At 42.8% G+C, this 15545-nt stretch overlaps 4 protein-coding genes across 4 annotated transcripts; all 4 read left to right on the top strand.

Moving 5' to 3' along the window:
* Positions 1-2275: 2275 nt before the first annotated feature.
* On the top strand, positions 2276-3751 carry EAF01_004807 (uncharacterized protein; the record flags this gene model as incomplete). The annotated part of the gene is made up of 4 exons (XM_038913061.1): positions 2276-2396; positions 2449-2498; positions 2559-3690; positions 3747-3751. The coding sequence occupies 4 exons, from the start codon at positions 2276-2278 to the stop codon at positions 3749-3751; spliced, it is 1308 nt and encodes a 435-aa protein (XP_038771147.1).
* A 916-nt stretch (positions 3752-4667) lies between these two features.
* EAF01_004806 (uncharacterized protein) lies at positions 4668-5813 on the top strand (the record flags this gene model as incomplete). The annotated part of the gene is made up of 3 exons (XM_038913060.1): positions 4668-4742; positions 4845-4905; positions 4954-5813. The coding sequence occupies 3 exons, from the start codon at positions 4668-4670 to the stop codon at positions 5811-5813; spliced, it is 996 nt and encodes a 331-aa protein (XP_038771146.1).
* A 240-nt stretch (positions 5814-6053) lies between these two features.
* EAF01_004805 (uncharacterized protein) lies at positions 6054-8056 on the top strand (the record flags this gene model as incomplete). Its single annotated transcript, XM_038913059.1, has 2 exons — positions 6054-6870; positions 6930-8056. The coding sequence occupies 2 exons, from the start codon at positions 6054-6056 to the stop codon at positions 7319-7321; spliced, it is 1209 nt and encodes a 402-aa protein (XP_038771145.1). The 3' UTR covers positions 7322-8056.
* Positions 8057-9855: 1799 nt separating this feature from the next.
* EAF01_004804 (uncharacterized protein) lies at positions 9856-13951 on the top strand (the record flags this gene model as incomplete). The annotated part of the gene is made up of 4 exons (XM_038913058.1): positions 9856-11042; positions 11327-11558; positions 11609-12454; positions 12500-13951. 4 exons carry the CDS (start codon positions 9856-9858, stop codon positions 13949-13951), a joined length of 3717 nt encoding a protein of 1238 aa, XP_038771144.1.
* Positions 13952-15545: the final 1594 nt, after the last annotated feature.

Below are 15545 nucleotides of genomic sequence, written 5' to 3'. Positions count from 1 at the left end.
TACGAGTGCGGGGATGTCGACCCGCAAACACTAAGATGCTCTCTGAATCCCAAAGGACCATTGGAGACTTGCAAGAACTGGCAAAAAGACCCAAAGCTCTCAATTACCAACAAGTCAGGAAAATGTCCGGCGTGTATTCAGGAGGATAATGAATGGGTAGGAGGGTCTAGCATGAGGCTGTCGGTAAAAATCCCACGTAGAAATAAAATACAGATACGAGATAATAACTCGGCATAGACATAGTTTTACATACTCAATCGATCAATTGATCCAAAGGATATCAAGAAATACGCCGAAACTGGACTGCCAGAAGTTTTGTAGTGGCAATGGCCGCATATATGATGGCGCAAAGCTAGGGGGGTTATATCAATTGTCAAGTATCTAATAGTGGGACCACAAGAACTTCTGTACTTTCTTTGAATGGTGGAATTCAATATAAAAATTCAAAATCGAAATTCATGTATTTTACATGCTTAGCAATTGAACATAGCGATACCTCTTATTATTGAAACAATCTTCTCACTCAAAAGTCGATTATATCTAACATTTTGAATATCTCGCTGACATCAGCTCACTGTTTGAGCAGCACTCCCAAATGAAATAGATCTGATTTAGCTGTGACACGCCAGTATCTTAATGACTTCATGACAAAATTCTATCCATGTGGATAGGCTGTTCAAAGATGAAGATTCGGGACTTCCCGCAAACTCAGTCCTAAAGACATGGAGTTGGAGCTGGAGATAGAACAAAGAAACCAAGCATAGGCACGGAAAGCTGTTCGAGATCTTTCTCTGCTATGGTTGCTGTTCGAACCACGTGGAAAATATATGATGAAATGGCAACCATGAGATACCTATGTAACACATAATGAAAGTTTCGCAAGTTCCCGTGAAAACCATATGAAGCTTGAAAAGAGATGATTGTTGAACTCGAAGAATAAGGCTTTAGCTTCAAAGCTCATTGTTGCTAGAAACGCGGAAACATCCTTCACTTCCAAGCTCGAGTAAATCTACTGAAATGTAAGATCTTATATGACCTCGCAGACCGAGCTAGATATTCGGACCTGTCTCCGATAAAGAAAATTGAACACTGGGATGAATAGTCCTCAATGGCTTGGGCTGGACCCAGCAATAATAGGCTGGTGTTGGAAGACGTTCTTGGAATTAAGTTAATAATTAATCAAGAAAACTTGAGGTTGCATTCACCTACTCAGCAGAAACTTATTATAATTTTCCGAACATTGAACAGTTCCAATTAAGGATTCAATTTGACCCACTGTTGGTTCATCCAAGAAATAGAAATAGAATTGGTATTTACTGACAGATTTTCACTTGGACTATCAAGATGGTAAAGTGCAAGAATCCAGCCATAAGGCAGACAGGAGCTTCTTTGGGTTGGAGAGAGCTTCCTTCATGACTCATTATTCCAGAAAATGCAAACAAGAAAGAGTAAGGTGACAACAGCGTCCAAAGAAAGACTGAGGCTTGGTCTTGTACAAGTTGTATGACTGGATTATTTTGAACAGGATATGTAAGATCTGTACTCCAAGACTTGAGATGGCGACTTGAGATACCGCAATGCCTTGGGAGAACGCAAAGAAGAAACGACCGTAGCTTTGCAATAGAGTGAGATGGAATGAAGAGTCATACACTGCTGGCGGGAGGATGTCATGGACGGCCATTACTTAAGAGAGACATCTGCTCGAAAGGTTCTATACAGCTAGCAGTGTTGTATCGTGGACGGCTACCATCGCCTCCAAATACCGATTTATATGGCGTAGCAATCGCAAAAGCATTCATTGAAGAAGCTGTCGTATATCGTATTGTCGGCATAACCATCACCATCACCATGGCCATTGACCATGGGTTAGAATGTAGGTATCATACACTGATATATTGAGATGTGTGCATTTGCATGTAAATTGATATCTCGTCATGTGATTATTTATGAGAGAATGTAAAATTTTCTCCACTCAAATTCATTCCAGTGACGTTCTTACTTCCTACATTGTAAGATCTTACTTACAGTATTATTTTTCCTGTCATTATTTCGAAAGTTCCCGACCCCTCGCCTAACCTTTACTAGCACACTAAATTTCTTCTAACCACCACCCACACACTAAGCCCACGTCACAAATTCGACAAAGACAAGACGAATAGATAATATCTTGACAACTGTAAACTGCACAGTCAACGGATCTTGTGCAACCACTTACAGGTCAAATCATTCATAAAGGTCAAATTGTCTAAGTGGTTTTGTCTCATTATCCGTCAATATGAGTGACGCTCAGGCAAATGAGGCCGAGAAGAACATCGAGATATGGAAGGTGAAAAAATTGATCAAGCGCCTCGAAGCTGCGCGTGGAAATGGAACCTCCATGATTTCTCTTATCATTCGTAAGAAGTCACGTCGACATATCATTTCCATACTCTCTAACATATTATGCAGCGCCAAAGGATCAAGTTTCCCGCGCGGCGAAGATGTTGGCAGAAGAATACGTATGTTACCGCTTTTTCTTGATACCTGCCTATTATATACTGACTCGAACTTGGATATAGGGTACCGCATCGAACATTAAGTCTCGTGTGAATCGACAATCCGTTCTTTCTGCTATCACGTCTACCCAACAAAGACTGAAGTTGTATAACAAAGTCCCGCCCAATGGTTTGGTCGTTTACTGTGGTGAAATTTTGACATCAGAAGGAAAGGAAAGAAAGGTCAACATCGATTTCGAGCCCTTCAAGCCCATCAACACATCTCTCTACCTTTGCGACAACAAATTCCACACGGAAGCTCTTGCTGAATTGTTGGAGTCTGACCAGAAGTTCGGCTTCATCATTATGGACGGAAATGGAGCCCTCTTCGGTACATTGAGTGGAAACACCAGAGACGTTGTTCACAAATTTTCTGTCGATTTACCAAAGAAGCACGGTCGTGGTGGACAATCTGCTCTTCGTTTCGCGCGTCTTCGTGAGGAAAAGCGTCATAACTACGTCAGAAAGGTTGCCGAATTAGCTGTACAGAATTTCATTACAGCAGATAAAGTCAACGTAGCTGGTATTATCTTGGCTGGTTCTGCCGACTTCAAGAACGATCTTAACCAGTCCGATTTGTTTGACAACCGTTTGGCCACAAAGGTTATTAAGGTTGTCGATGTTTCTTATGGTGGTGAGAACGGATTCAATCAGGCTATTGAGCTTTCGGCCGAGACACTTAGCAATGTCAAATTCATTCAAGAGAAGAAGCTCATTGGAAAATACTTCGAGGAGATCAGTCAAGACACAGGACGCGTTTGTTATGGTGTTGAGGATACTTTGAAGGCTCTGGAACTAGGTGCTGTTGAGGTTCTGATCGTTTTTGAGAATCTCGAGATCAACCGTTGGGTGTTGAAGGATAGCAATGGCGTCCAAACAATTCTCCATACTACTAAGCAATCCGAGGCCTCAAACCGAGAACAATTCATGGACAAGGAGACTGGCCAAGAAATGGAAGTCGTTTCCTCAGAATCCTTCTTGGAATGGATCGCCGAGAAGTACAGAGATTTCGGAACAACATTGGAGTTTGTCTCTGACAGATCCAGTGAGGGTAACCAATTCGTTAAGGGTTTTGGTGGTATTGGTGGCCTCTTGCGCTACAAGGTCAATTTTGAACAGTTGGCCGAAGTTGATGACGATGATGACTACTACGACGGTATGTTACAAGCGTTCATGGACAAAAATGGCTTCAGAGACTAATATGATATCTAGATTGACAGTTTGATGCCCTCGCATCGGGCGAGGAGCCAACTCCAGTCGAACCGTCAAGCCAAATTCTGTCACACCGCCCTCGTGCCGTGCAACAGACGACCCTAGCGCAGCCGGCTCCCCCAGCTGGCTTGGGACTAAGAGGGAACATACGGAATGCCCGTCCTAGCCCTCTCCGGTCCGTCATGACGGCTTCGTAAGTCGGAGAAACCATATTTCAGGCATGTGATCTATTGTTGTCCCTTCTGCACCTTTACTGACAATTTTGTGCAGAATATAAGATTCCGTGAAAACTAGGCAAACCCCTGATGTTTCTCATGTGTGTTAAGGTCGAGGAAAGATTGCGTTTTGGCAGAATTGCTTGCTATTAAAGTGTATAGAAGATTATCTGAAGTTCAATATCGATAGATCAGCCATGGATAGATCAAGTTACCCGGACTCAAATATCAGATAGCTTCTATACTTAAGTTCAATGCTTCATACTGCGTTTCTCATTTGAGGTTATATGTCTGTGAAATTCCCGAATATTCTTGAATTTACCCCAATTCTCATGATGACAGAAGCCAGTACACGATCCCATACACAAAAGACCCATATCTCCTTGATTGACACTTCTTGAATGATGACCGGATCCGAAGGATCTAGCAATACCTTCCGCGGAAATCGTGACAAGGTGGGGGTTCTTCTCATGTTTACAGTAGCGAGGTGAGCCGGCATCAGTAGCAAAATAAATATCAAAGATTTCCGTTACTTTCTCACGAGTGACCACAACTTTCTTCTACAAACGATTCGACCATATGAGTGATACGCGAGTCTTCCCGAGATGCAGTGAACCCGATTATTATTTAACACCGGAATTATATTCGTCTTTTCCGAACCATCGAACCACGTCAACACTGAGGAGGAGTGAAGACAAGCTAAACAATGCAGTCCAAAATCGACTCATCTAGCATACCAGCTATCTCTTTCCTTGGGCCCATCTCTTCTTATACTCATCAGGTATTTTATCTTCGTTTAATTCAGTGTCCATCGCCCTTCAATTGTCGACATTCTGAGCAACATGCAATTCCAATAGGACTAACAGATGACTGTCACCCCCAGGCCGCTCTTGGACGCTTCGATAAGGAGAAATACGAGTACCAACCAGCCATTGGAATACCAGGTACTGCGATCTTCAAGCCATCGCTTACATGTTACTGATGGCATATAGATGTTTTCGAGGCTGTTCAATCGGGCAAAGCAGAGTTAGGTGTTGTACCTTTTGAAAATTCTACAAATGGGGCTGTGATCTTTACCCTAGAACTCCTCGCAGATCGCCATTCCTTATATAAAGATGTCACAATATGCGGCGAAGCCTATCTCGATGTTAGTCACTGCCTGTTAGGTTATGTTTCGACGGCAGATTCTCCAGTAATGTCTGGCACTTATACTCCGACTACATCCACTCCCTCTCCTGTCAAGCCAAAGACAACGCCGCTATCTAGTCTCAATCACATTCAACGTATTTACACCCATCCACAAGCATACGGCCAATGCGAGGCATTTCTAGGAACATACTTGAAGGGGGTCGAGAGACTGGACGTCAGTTCCACAAGCAAGGCAGCCGAAATCGTTAAAGCAGACAAGACTGGCACAAGTGCAGCCATTACTAGCTCGCTCGCAGCGGATATCCACAAATTAGATATTCTGGCAAAAGGAATTGAGGATCGTGAGGATAACACTACCAGATTCCTCATTTTGCGCAAAGGTGTAGATACATCTGCCACAAAGGATGGTGTTGCCGCTAAGTCGATGGTTACTTTCACCATTGATCATAGAACACCGGGTGCACTCGCAGATGTACTGGATTGCTTCAGGAGATACCAAGTCAATTTGACAAGTATTAACAGTCGCCCAACGAAAATAGTTCCTTTCCAATACATTTTCTTCGTTGAGTTTGAGGGAAGTAAGCTGAGTGATCCAGAGGGAAAAGTAGCTGGGGCATTGACTAGCCTTGACAAGTACACACAGGATTGGCATTGGCTTGGGAGCTGGGAAGATGAACTTGTGGATAGACAAAAGAAGTTATAATGGAGTAACAATGGCATGGTATTTATGGTATGACTATATCGAAGGAAATTTAGACAGACATCCGCCTTTATCGGATTCTTATCGATAAGGATGTCGCTTTTCTTGGCATTCAGGTCGCGGGACTTTTCACGTCGTTTAGATCTTCGGAATCTTCTTTTGTGTACTACTTCCTCTACCCGTCACAGTTCATGATGACGAATTTATGATATCCTCGCAGATGTTTTCTGCATAAACCCTGGCATGAGGTTCTTCAATTTCTTTTATTTTCGATCGTATGGTCTTCGTACCATCCCTCGCTCCTTGATACTACCTGCGCATACTCGAAAATCTTCCACACAGTCAACTCTTCACGAGGAACTTACATCACGCAAGCCCAACATTATATATGATTATCTATCGCCAACTCCTTCTCATCTTTTAAATATATCACTGGCGGACTTCCTTCCGTCTACATGCTACCCTGCTAATTTCAAAGTCCAAGACCTCACCCTTCCGTACACTAGTACACTCGGACAAGAGTGTAGTGATGCAGTACTTCTTCCCCAGTCGCATCATCTAGTCTATTTCTCTCCGCAAATTCCTCACAGTGCTCTACTTCCAGATGGCACAGATCCTCTACAGTCCCCAGGGCCGCCATTTGTGCGCCGCATGTGGGCTGGTGGGTCTCTAGTTTTCAATACTACGAGTGCAAAGCAACTCCGTCTTGGTAACATGCGAGCTGCTTGTATAGAACGAATTGTGGACGTTTCGGTCAAAGGGCGTGAAGGCGACGAGAAAGTGTATGTAAACATTGAGAGACGGGTTGGCCTCGCTGATACCGGAGACGAACTGCGGATGAATTCAGATGCAAAGAGCAGCGCAATCGCTTCGGGAAAGTGCTCTGTAAGTGATCGAAATTACAAGGCCGATCAGCAATCACTACAACGTCACCACGTCGATAACAACGACAACATCGGACAAGCATCCTTAGTGGAGACACGGAATATCGTCTTCATGCGGGAGAAAGATACAACTACTGCCAAAGAGGATTGCGCTAGGCTTCCAAAGATCTTGAGGCGTAAGCTACTTCCACACTGTCGTCCAAGAATTTTTTCGTCCCATTAACCAAGCTTATAGCCACGCGTAAACCAGACTTTGATGTGCGAATAACACCTACACAATCCCTTTTATTTAGATTTTCGGCCCTTACATTTAATGCTCACGCGATACATCTGGATCCCCAATACTGCCGGGAGTCTGAAGGATATAGGAACCTACTCCTTCATGGACCCCTTTCATTGGTTCTCATGTTCTCCGTCTTGCGATCACAACTTCAGCCTGGTGAGATAGTAAAAAGGTTCAATTACAGAAACTTGGCTCCACTTTACGCAAATGAAGAAGTAAGAGTCTGTGTGGGGAAGAATGCCGACAAAAGCAACAAATACGAAGTGTGGATTGAAGGAAAGGAAGGTGGATATGCTGTCAAGGGGTCTGCGGTTGTTGGACCCCTTGACACTGGTGATAGCTAGTAATTGGGTAATAATGGACAACAAGGCTGAACAGTGAACACATCCCGGAGGATTTAATCTCTCTCGAATATTCTCCGATGTTTGAGTAGGTAAAACAAGCCACTTTCGTAGGGTTCTGCAGATCTGATGAAATTTGATGTTGGGAATATAACTTGGTAGCTGTTTTGAAAAGATGAGATGAAATCAAGATCATCCCTTTCGTCCCTGACACTACAGTAAGGTACCGAAAAGCACTGTACAGCATACGCTGTGTACAATACGATCATTGAGATGAAGCTGCAGGGAATATCAGGCCCTGAGATCCTCTGACACGATTCACAAAATCAGAACCACCCGCAGCATCAATGCTAGTCTGGATACGAATGGATGAGTGTAGGATGTGATGCAGAGCAACCAAGATGGCTCGTATTTCGGGAAAGCCTCAATACTAGCACGCGATTGATGAAATCAGTCCAACACCAAAACACCAAAACATGTTCTTTTCTACATTCTGAGTATTCAAGTCTGAGAAGTCATTAGACCATCAAACCCTAAATGAAGAGATTGGAGATAATGAAGAGCGTTTACTCCGCATACAGAATCTAAGTTTTGAAGAGATCGAATCATCCGACGCACAAATTTGGATTAGGACATTATAGGCATTAGTATCTTTCGATTTTGATACGATAGGTGAGCGACGATCATACCGTAAGACAGCTGGAGAATACGGTAATAGCATTGTGTGACCCAGTTTATGTTGGCGCCTCTTTAACATGGTCATTTATGAAGATATTGCTCATCGCCAACCAGATCGTTCAGACGGCCCCGGGGGATTATCTCCTGTTGTTGATTCGAGATTGATTGCGGAGTATAGCATACCTAGGAAGATTACTCGTAAAGATACTAGGTATTCGGAATGCATTTTGTGATTTCGAGGATGAAAATGAAGATGCTCGCAGACAAATGCATGGTAGTTTATGAACAGGAGGGTAGATACATACTGCACACAGTGAGAGTGAGCACTCCGTACCGTACCATGAAAACAAGCACAAAATCGATGCATCGGGACAGACAGACGGGGTCAGCTATTTCCCAAAACCCCAAAACATGGCATGGATACATCATAGCCTCTGCTCTGCATGCATTATAGACAGGTGCAACATTCTCTGTGCTAATTAAATACCTGTACTAGGGAATTACCTAGCCATTACCTAGTAAACAGGGTTGGATGTCCCGCTCCCGCAATAACAGCCAAAGCACAAGACAACACAATACAACACAACACTGCGTTACAAGCATTGCATCCGTCCCTTTTCACCCTTTTACTTTGCACGTACGAGTATTCGTAGGGAGGTGCACATATCGGTGAACATATCGAAATGTCATGCCAGAAGCATCACCGGGACCATGACCATAACCATAACCATAACCATATGCATAGCCATAGCCACAACCCACAACCGGTAGCAGCTACAACCATAGATAGGTAGGTATATCACATTACTCTCGAGTATACCGACCATACACTCAAACACCGAACCACAAGACGTCTTGTTTGCCAAGGGAATGTTGGAAAGGGTTCTCAATAGTACTCCTAGATAATTAGTACTCACTTTACCTTATCTACAGTACCAGGATACCTGGGTGCCTGGGTAGGTATTTCTTACTGTATGACCCGACCATACAATATCATACAGGAGAATACATACAGGAGAATACATACAGGAAGAGAGAATCTTGTTATGATCACGTCCACTTGCTCGTCAAGGAGGGAATACTAGGTACCTAGGGGGGACAATTGATTTGTTTACCTATCTATATATCTCTAGCTGCCTACTACTTACCTACCTACTACCTACCTACCTACCTACCTCCCGATTCCTTTCGGATTCGTGAATTTCCCATCTTTGCTTTGCTTTGCTTACCATCCATCTATAGTCTCAGTCTATAATCTATAATTGATAATTTGATAATTCGGAACTCCCCAAATTATAAATCATCCCCATCATTTTATCAACCCGCACCCAACGCCATTCTCCTCCCCACCAAAATCGAACGAGGGCGAGCCAATTCGCCATTTTTCGCTGGTTGCCCGTTATCATCCAATCCATACATACCCATCGGTCGGTACATAATACATAATATAATAATTCTATAATAGTCGATCAATTAATTCATTTTAAGCTCAATTTCTGGTCCTTAACTTCCTTAACTTTAATTAATTCTCTGCAAACAGCACACCTTTTTTCTAGCTTTTTCGTTTTTGTTTACACTTTTCATCTTCCTATTCCATACATTCTCTTCAATTGTGTATTTTGTTTCACTTTCAGATCTTCTTTAATTCGCAATTCCGGATTCATCAGATGCTCGTCCACCATACCTCGATACATTTGCAGCTATCGTAGCTTAATCCGGTGAAATTTCATACTACACTTCATATACATTAAAACCCTCAACGTCTGCCGCATGAATGTTCCTGAAGAACCTAATCATTCATATTTGGCTTTGCAGTCCAGCTTAGCAAGAGATTTTCCCGTCGACAGAAAAGTTATGAGATGGCGCCCAAAGGATCTAGGCGAAAGAGTTTAAGTCTCCTTTCCAGAGCATCATTTTCAAATCTCGCGCACATTAATACCGACATCAACAATGGCAGCACGGGCGACAATGAACAGAAGGATAAGAAGAAGCTGGGGAAAAGAAGTTCGATATTCGGCAGTCTGACACCTTCAATGTACATCGATACAGAAAATACAAGCCATAGTCCTACGAAAGCCGAAGCCCATTCACCAAAACTGCGACCTCGTACGCTACAAAAAGGCAGACCAACTTCCTTATTCGGTTCCTTGGGGAGAAGGTCTATGACCGATGTGGATGAGGATAAGGAGCTTACAGGCACAACTCCTGAATCTCCTGAAGAGGAGTATCACTATCTTGCGGCGGGGATTCTCAATGCGAGTAGTGCCGTTTCGATACTTCACCATGGCGAAGTTCAGACGACGACTTCGATGTTTAGAAAGAAAAAGGAATATCTTGTCCTGACGGATACACACTTGACACGCTTCAAGAGCATGGCGCGAGCGATAGAGGCGTTTCCAAATATACAACCGGCGCACTTGCGTCAATCTCATCGCCAGTCATCCACTGCATCAATAGGGTCGCTACAAGAAGTACAGTCTCAAGCTTCGCATACATCAACGGAAGGCGAAAATAGAATTCCTCTGGGTCAGGTTGTTACAGTCTACAAGATGGAGGATGGGCGACCATTTTTTACAACTGAGGTCGTATTTTTAGACGAAGAATACCATGGAGTAGGATCCATTCAGCTTATGTTACATGACCCAAAGGATGCAGATCTGTGGTCCACTTCGATCAGAGCGGCTGCGCAGAAAGCCAGACTTATGATGCCGGAGCCATACCCCGAACGAGTTGTCCGATACCTTGTTCAGACCTTGGAGGGAGTTGACGATTACGATTCGAACCATTTTCAGGTATTTAGGGTTGTCAAACGAGCTCCATTAGCAAAGAGCGCGCGCTCCTCATCGGACGACCTTCAAAAACTTGGATCTTCAGTGTTCTATATGGTTATTGGTATAAATCGATTGCATCTGATACCCCTACCCGATTTTAGCCTGCCTTCCGGTGCCCTTTTTCATCCAAAGTCAAGTCGAAACTCGTACGGCCTTGTATCCCTAGTTGCAATGAACGTGCAGTATTCTGATGATCGATTTGAGCTCGCTTTCAGGTTAGTTTAGATCTCCTAATGTGCTTCCATGTTCGCCCTCCTGTGCAGAGCTCGTCGCGTGGTACGGAAAACCCAGATGTGACATTTGACGGTTGCGAGTGCCATTGTCTGTCCCAGCATGGCAATTGCAGCTCATTATGCCTGAGATTATTTCTATGTTCGCTTGGTGCCGTCATAAGAATCAGGTTTAGACGCCTGCATTCATCTAGATAGCCCTTATATCCAGTGATTGTGCATCTTCGTCATATTTGCAAACGCAGAGGTAGAGACTAATTCAAGCATAGAACACCACTTCAACAAGCTAAGATGCTCGAGTTAGCAGCTTCAGCCACGCATGATATTGCTGTGGTCATTTTTCAAGCCATACAATATCTCAAACCAACATGGCTGGACTATAACTTCACGTTCAACGGGCCCATGCGTCTATTGGAGTCTGGCGATATTCCTCTAGTTCACGAAGAAGAGGAGTATGGGTGTTTTGATAGAACCTTGGTTGCTTACTGCATGGCCTACAATGTAAGATATGGCTTGTGTGCTTGCGAAATCTACCTGGCTGACATACCTAGTGTAATCCCGTGAACATAAAATATGCAGTTGATTGGAATGTTGAGGATGCTCCAGAATTTCGTCTCTACCCTCCTGCCATGACGGCTAAATATACGATTTACGAACTGCTTGCTATTTTTAGGTCTTTACGATATAACGAATCTTTTCGCTCAATTTCTTTTGCAGATATTGATCTTCACTGTATGCATGGTATTGTGGATTCCTACGGCATAGATCATGTAGCTTGGACTACTCGAGTTGGAATCGCGATAGATACCTACTTCACCATGAAGCCACAGGATGGATCACTATTATACCAAGAAGTTCAAGCACTTGCTCTGAAGTCACTGCAGCTTCGAAAGGTAGATTTCAGTAATGCCCTTCCCAGAAGAAGACCGCGAGATACTTTTGATGATGAAGGGGGTGTTCTACAGAAAGATCCGGGTTGTGAAATTACTGCAGCATTGATGCCATTGTGCCGCGCACAATTGACCAATGTTAATTGGATTGTTCTTAACGGGATCGAGTTGGGAGAAACAGATCTCGATGCGATGATTCCTGCGTTGAATAATCCAAAAGCTGAGATTAGGGCGATCGAGTGCTCGCGCTGTGGACTTAGTGATCGAGGGATAATGCAACTTTTGACTCATTTGGAGCGACAAAACCAAACACTAGAGTGTATCAATATATCTAACAACCCCGGGAGAATTCTTCTTGAAAGATTTCAAGTATCCATGAGTCGTTTCTCGCACGTTCGCAAGCTCGACCTTTCCATGATCACTCGTACATCTGGTGATCAACCACTTTTTGTTCCTGAAGTTATGCTCTCTTGGAGATTGGAGGAGTTGATTTTGAATGGAATTCCTGTAAGTGTGCTACCCTTATTTTGGGACTTCTTGCTGACTTGACAGGTAAATGATCAAACTTTGGACACAATTTCTGCCTATCTTACAAGTAATATGTCAAATCAACTTCGCACTTTACAGATGGATCAGTGCAATTTGAGCGGATCGCATGTTGCTCTTCTCATGAGAGCCATGACTCGAGTCGCTGGTCAACCTCGTGACTTGGAGCTTCACGTAAGTGCCAACCGACTTGAGAAGGGGATAAGTGATTTTGTGAAAGCTATTCAAGAAAACTTCACTCCCACCAAACTCGTGGTTCGGATGATTGAATTTACAAAAGAGGATTACTTCAAGCGATTACTAGAAGCTCTGCGCACCAATACTACGATTCAGGTCCTGGATATTTCAAAAGCTTCCCTTCCATATGATGCAAGTCCGGAGACATGTGAAACCATGCAGAGAGTTTTTGCTGAGAACACCACACTTGAGGACTTGGATATCTCTGGAGAACAGGCACATCTAGAGGTTACTCGATTCGGAATTGGCTTAAATCAGGCATTGACCGGTCTCAAAAAGAATAATACTTTGAAATCTCTTCGTATAGAGTACCAGAATCTAGGTCTGGAAGGAGCGAATACCCTCTCCTCTGTTTTGGAAGAGAACAGGGGTCTGACGCATATCTTTTGTGAACACAACGATATCAATCTTCAAGGATTCACCATACTCGTCAATGCTATTGCAAAAAACCACACTGTTCTTGAAGTTCCATATATGCAAGACGATCAAGATATCGCTATGAAACGAATGAGTGCCAGTATGAGGGATACACGCCGCGCTACGAGCTCTTCGGGCCGCGAAAACCACCACGTAAAGAGTTCCGTAAAGCGAACATTGAAAACCTTTGGAGTTGGGGTTGAGAAGCCAATAAAACAAGAATTGACACCTCAAGATGTTGATCAAGTGGTAAAAGTCTTGGCCGAGAAGTGGAATACGGAGATTGGGAGATTATCCATGTTCTTGGAAAGAAACCGAAACATCGCTATGGGCGTGGAGGGATACGACCCTATTGAGGTTATAGGCGAATATGCCATGCGTCCTACAACTGCGATGAGTGACCGAGGGATTTTAGAACAAGTTTTAAGCAACACGACTCCTAAGATCGAACTGGGAAATCCAGTCGAAATCACAAATGATCGATTTTCTGGCATGACGCCATTAGCCGAGGTACTTAATCCTATGGAAATGGAAAACGAGAGGCCCATGGATGAAAAGGAGAATATTCAATTCAAACGTATACATTACAAACGCAGTAAGGATGGAGGTCTATTACCTGATTTACCTTCTTTGGACAGTGAAAATATGTTTGGATTGGAGGAAAGAGAAGATACTACTCAACTGAAACCCAAACGTATTTCTTACAAACGCAGTAAGGATGGTGGTTTACTGCCTGATTTGGGTCCGTTGGGTAATGAGAAGATGTTTGAGTTGGACAATGGGTTGTTTGAAATGGAATCTTGATTCTTTGAATTCAGATTTAGTACTTTGCACATGGATTTTTTGTGCGATCTTTGCTTGCCCTAAGTCGCGTTGCATTTGGGAAGGAGTTACGGAATTGGTTTACTACTTTAGTCGCACTAAAAGCAAAAAAGTGACTGCATACTTGCAAGCGCGCGTAGCATAGAATACAGCTATACGGCTCGTTATAGGGATAGGGATTACTTTATACTTTTGTCTCATGGTTGGATTAATGGAAGGCTAGTCGGGAAGTGCAGTCGCTTGCATAACTGTATATTGAGAAATGGACGGATTGGGATGGTTGGCGAGGGATACAATCATTGAATTGGGTGAACTTGATTATATTAAGATACAGGTAAAGGCAGGGAGGGAGGGGAAAGAGTGTTTTGGGAGTATTTATGCTGGCATCTTTTGTGGATAGGCGTTGGAGATTGGGGGGTTTGATAGGGCGTCAGGAAAGATATTTGAGATTTGAGATTTGAGATGTTGATTTGAATAGAGTGAGTGAGTGCTTTTGCACATATGGCTGAGCGATTGGTGAGGATTGTTTGTGTTTGGAAGTTTGTTGATATGTTATGAAGGGGGATGGATTGTGGGATGGATGGGTGGGTGGATGGATGGTTGGATGGATGGGTGGTGGATATACCAACTGAGCATTATTAGTAGAGTAATGAATTGAAAATACCTAGATCGAAATCAATTACAGACTTCTACTTCATCTTCACTCGGTACTCTTGCATTTTATGGTGAATTTAATTTATTCACATCACAGTATATGTTTATTTTTAGATACCTAAATACCTACCTAGGTAGAGGGGGTAGAGGTCAGGCAGGCTCTACGCAAGCGAAATAAGAGGCGGGAATTGAGTCCTCTTTCAAAGAACTTCTTACTTGAATTATATATTCATTTCAAGTCAAATGCTAGCTTATGAAAAGATCATACGCAAACTTGAGCCTTCTTTATGTAAACGGTAAGAACTATAGTTAGTTAGTTATCTAATACAATAATGAAGCGAGATTCGAATGATCAAAGTCCTTCTGGATGGTACTCAACTTCTGCCTCTTGTTTCGCTTAGGTACGGAGTATGTAGAGGCAGGTAATTATTATTTCTTGATAAGTCTGCGCTGGTTTGGATTGGGAAGGGTTTTTATGTGGTTAGTGTGTATAGTGCGTCGTGGTATGTTGGAGAGATGGAGAGATGGAGAGATGGAGTTGGAATGAATATACGAATTTATGTGGTAGATTGGTTTGAATGAGTACCTAGGTAGGTAGATATATGGTTTAAGTTTTGAATGTTTTGAATGAATATAATCATTATAGAGGATTTATTAAGTTGAATTGAAGAATTATAGGATTGAATTCGATGTATAAGTATTGAGAAGCTATTTTTTGAGTAATAGGAATAGAAGCGATTTCTTCGTTCCTTTGTCTCATTATGTTTTGTCCATCTTTTTGTCATTTCTATACTTCTGAAAATCGCAATACGATGCGATGTAATATGATGAAGAATGAATAAGTGGATGAATGGAAAATAAAAGTCAAGGAGAGAAGTCTTCTCTCTTTTTCTTCAAATTTTTTCTTTACTTCTTTCTTTCT

The sequence above is a fragment of the Botrytis porri genome (genome assembly GCF_014898465.1).
Source record: "Botrytis porri strain MUCL 3234 chromosome Unknown BPOR_006, whole genome shotgun sequence".
Taxonomy (NCBI): Eukaryota; Fungi; Ascomycota; class Leotiomycetes; order Helotiales; family Sclerotiniaceae; genus Botrytis; species Botrytis porri.
This window is presented reverse-complemented; position numbering and strand designations above follow the sequence as displayed.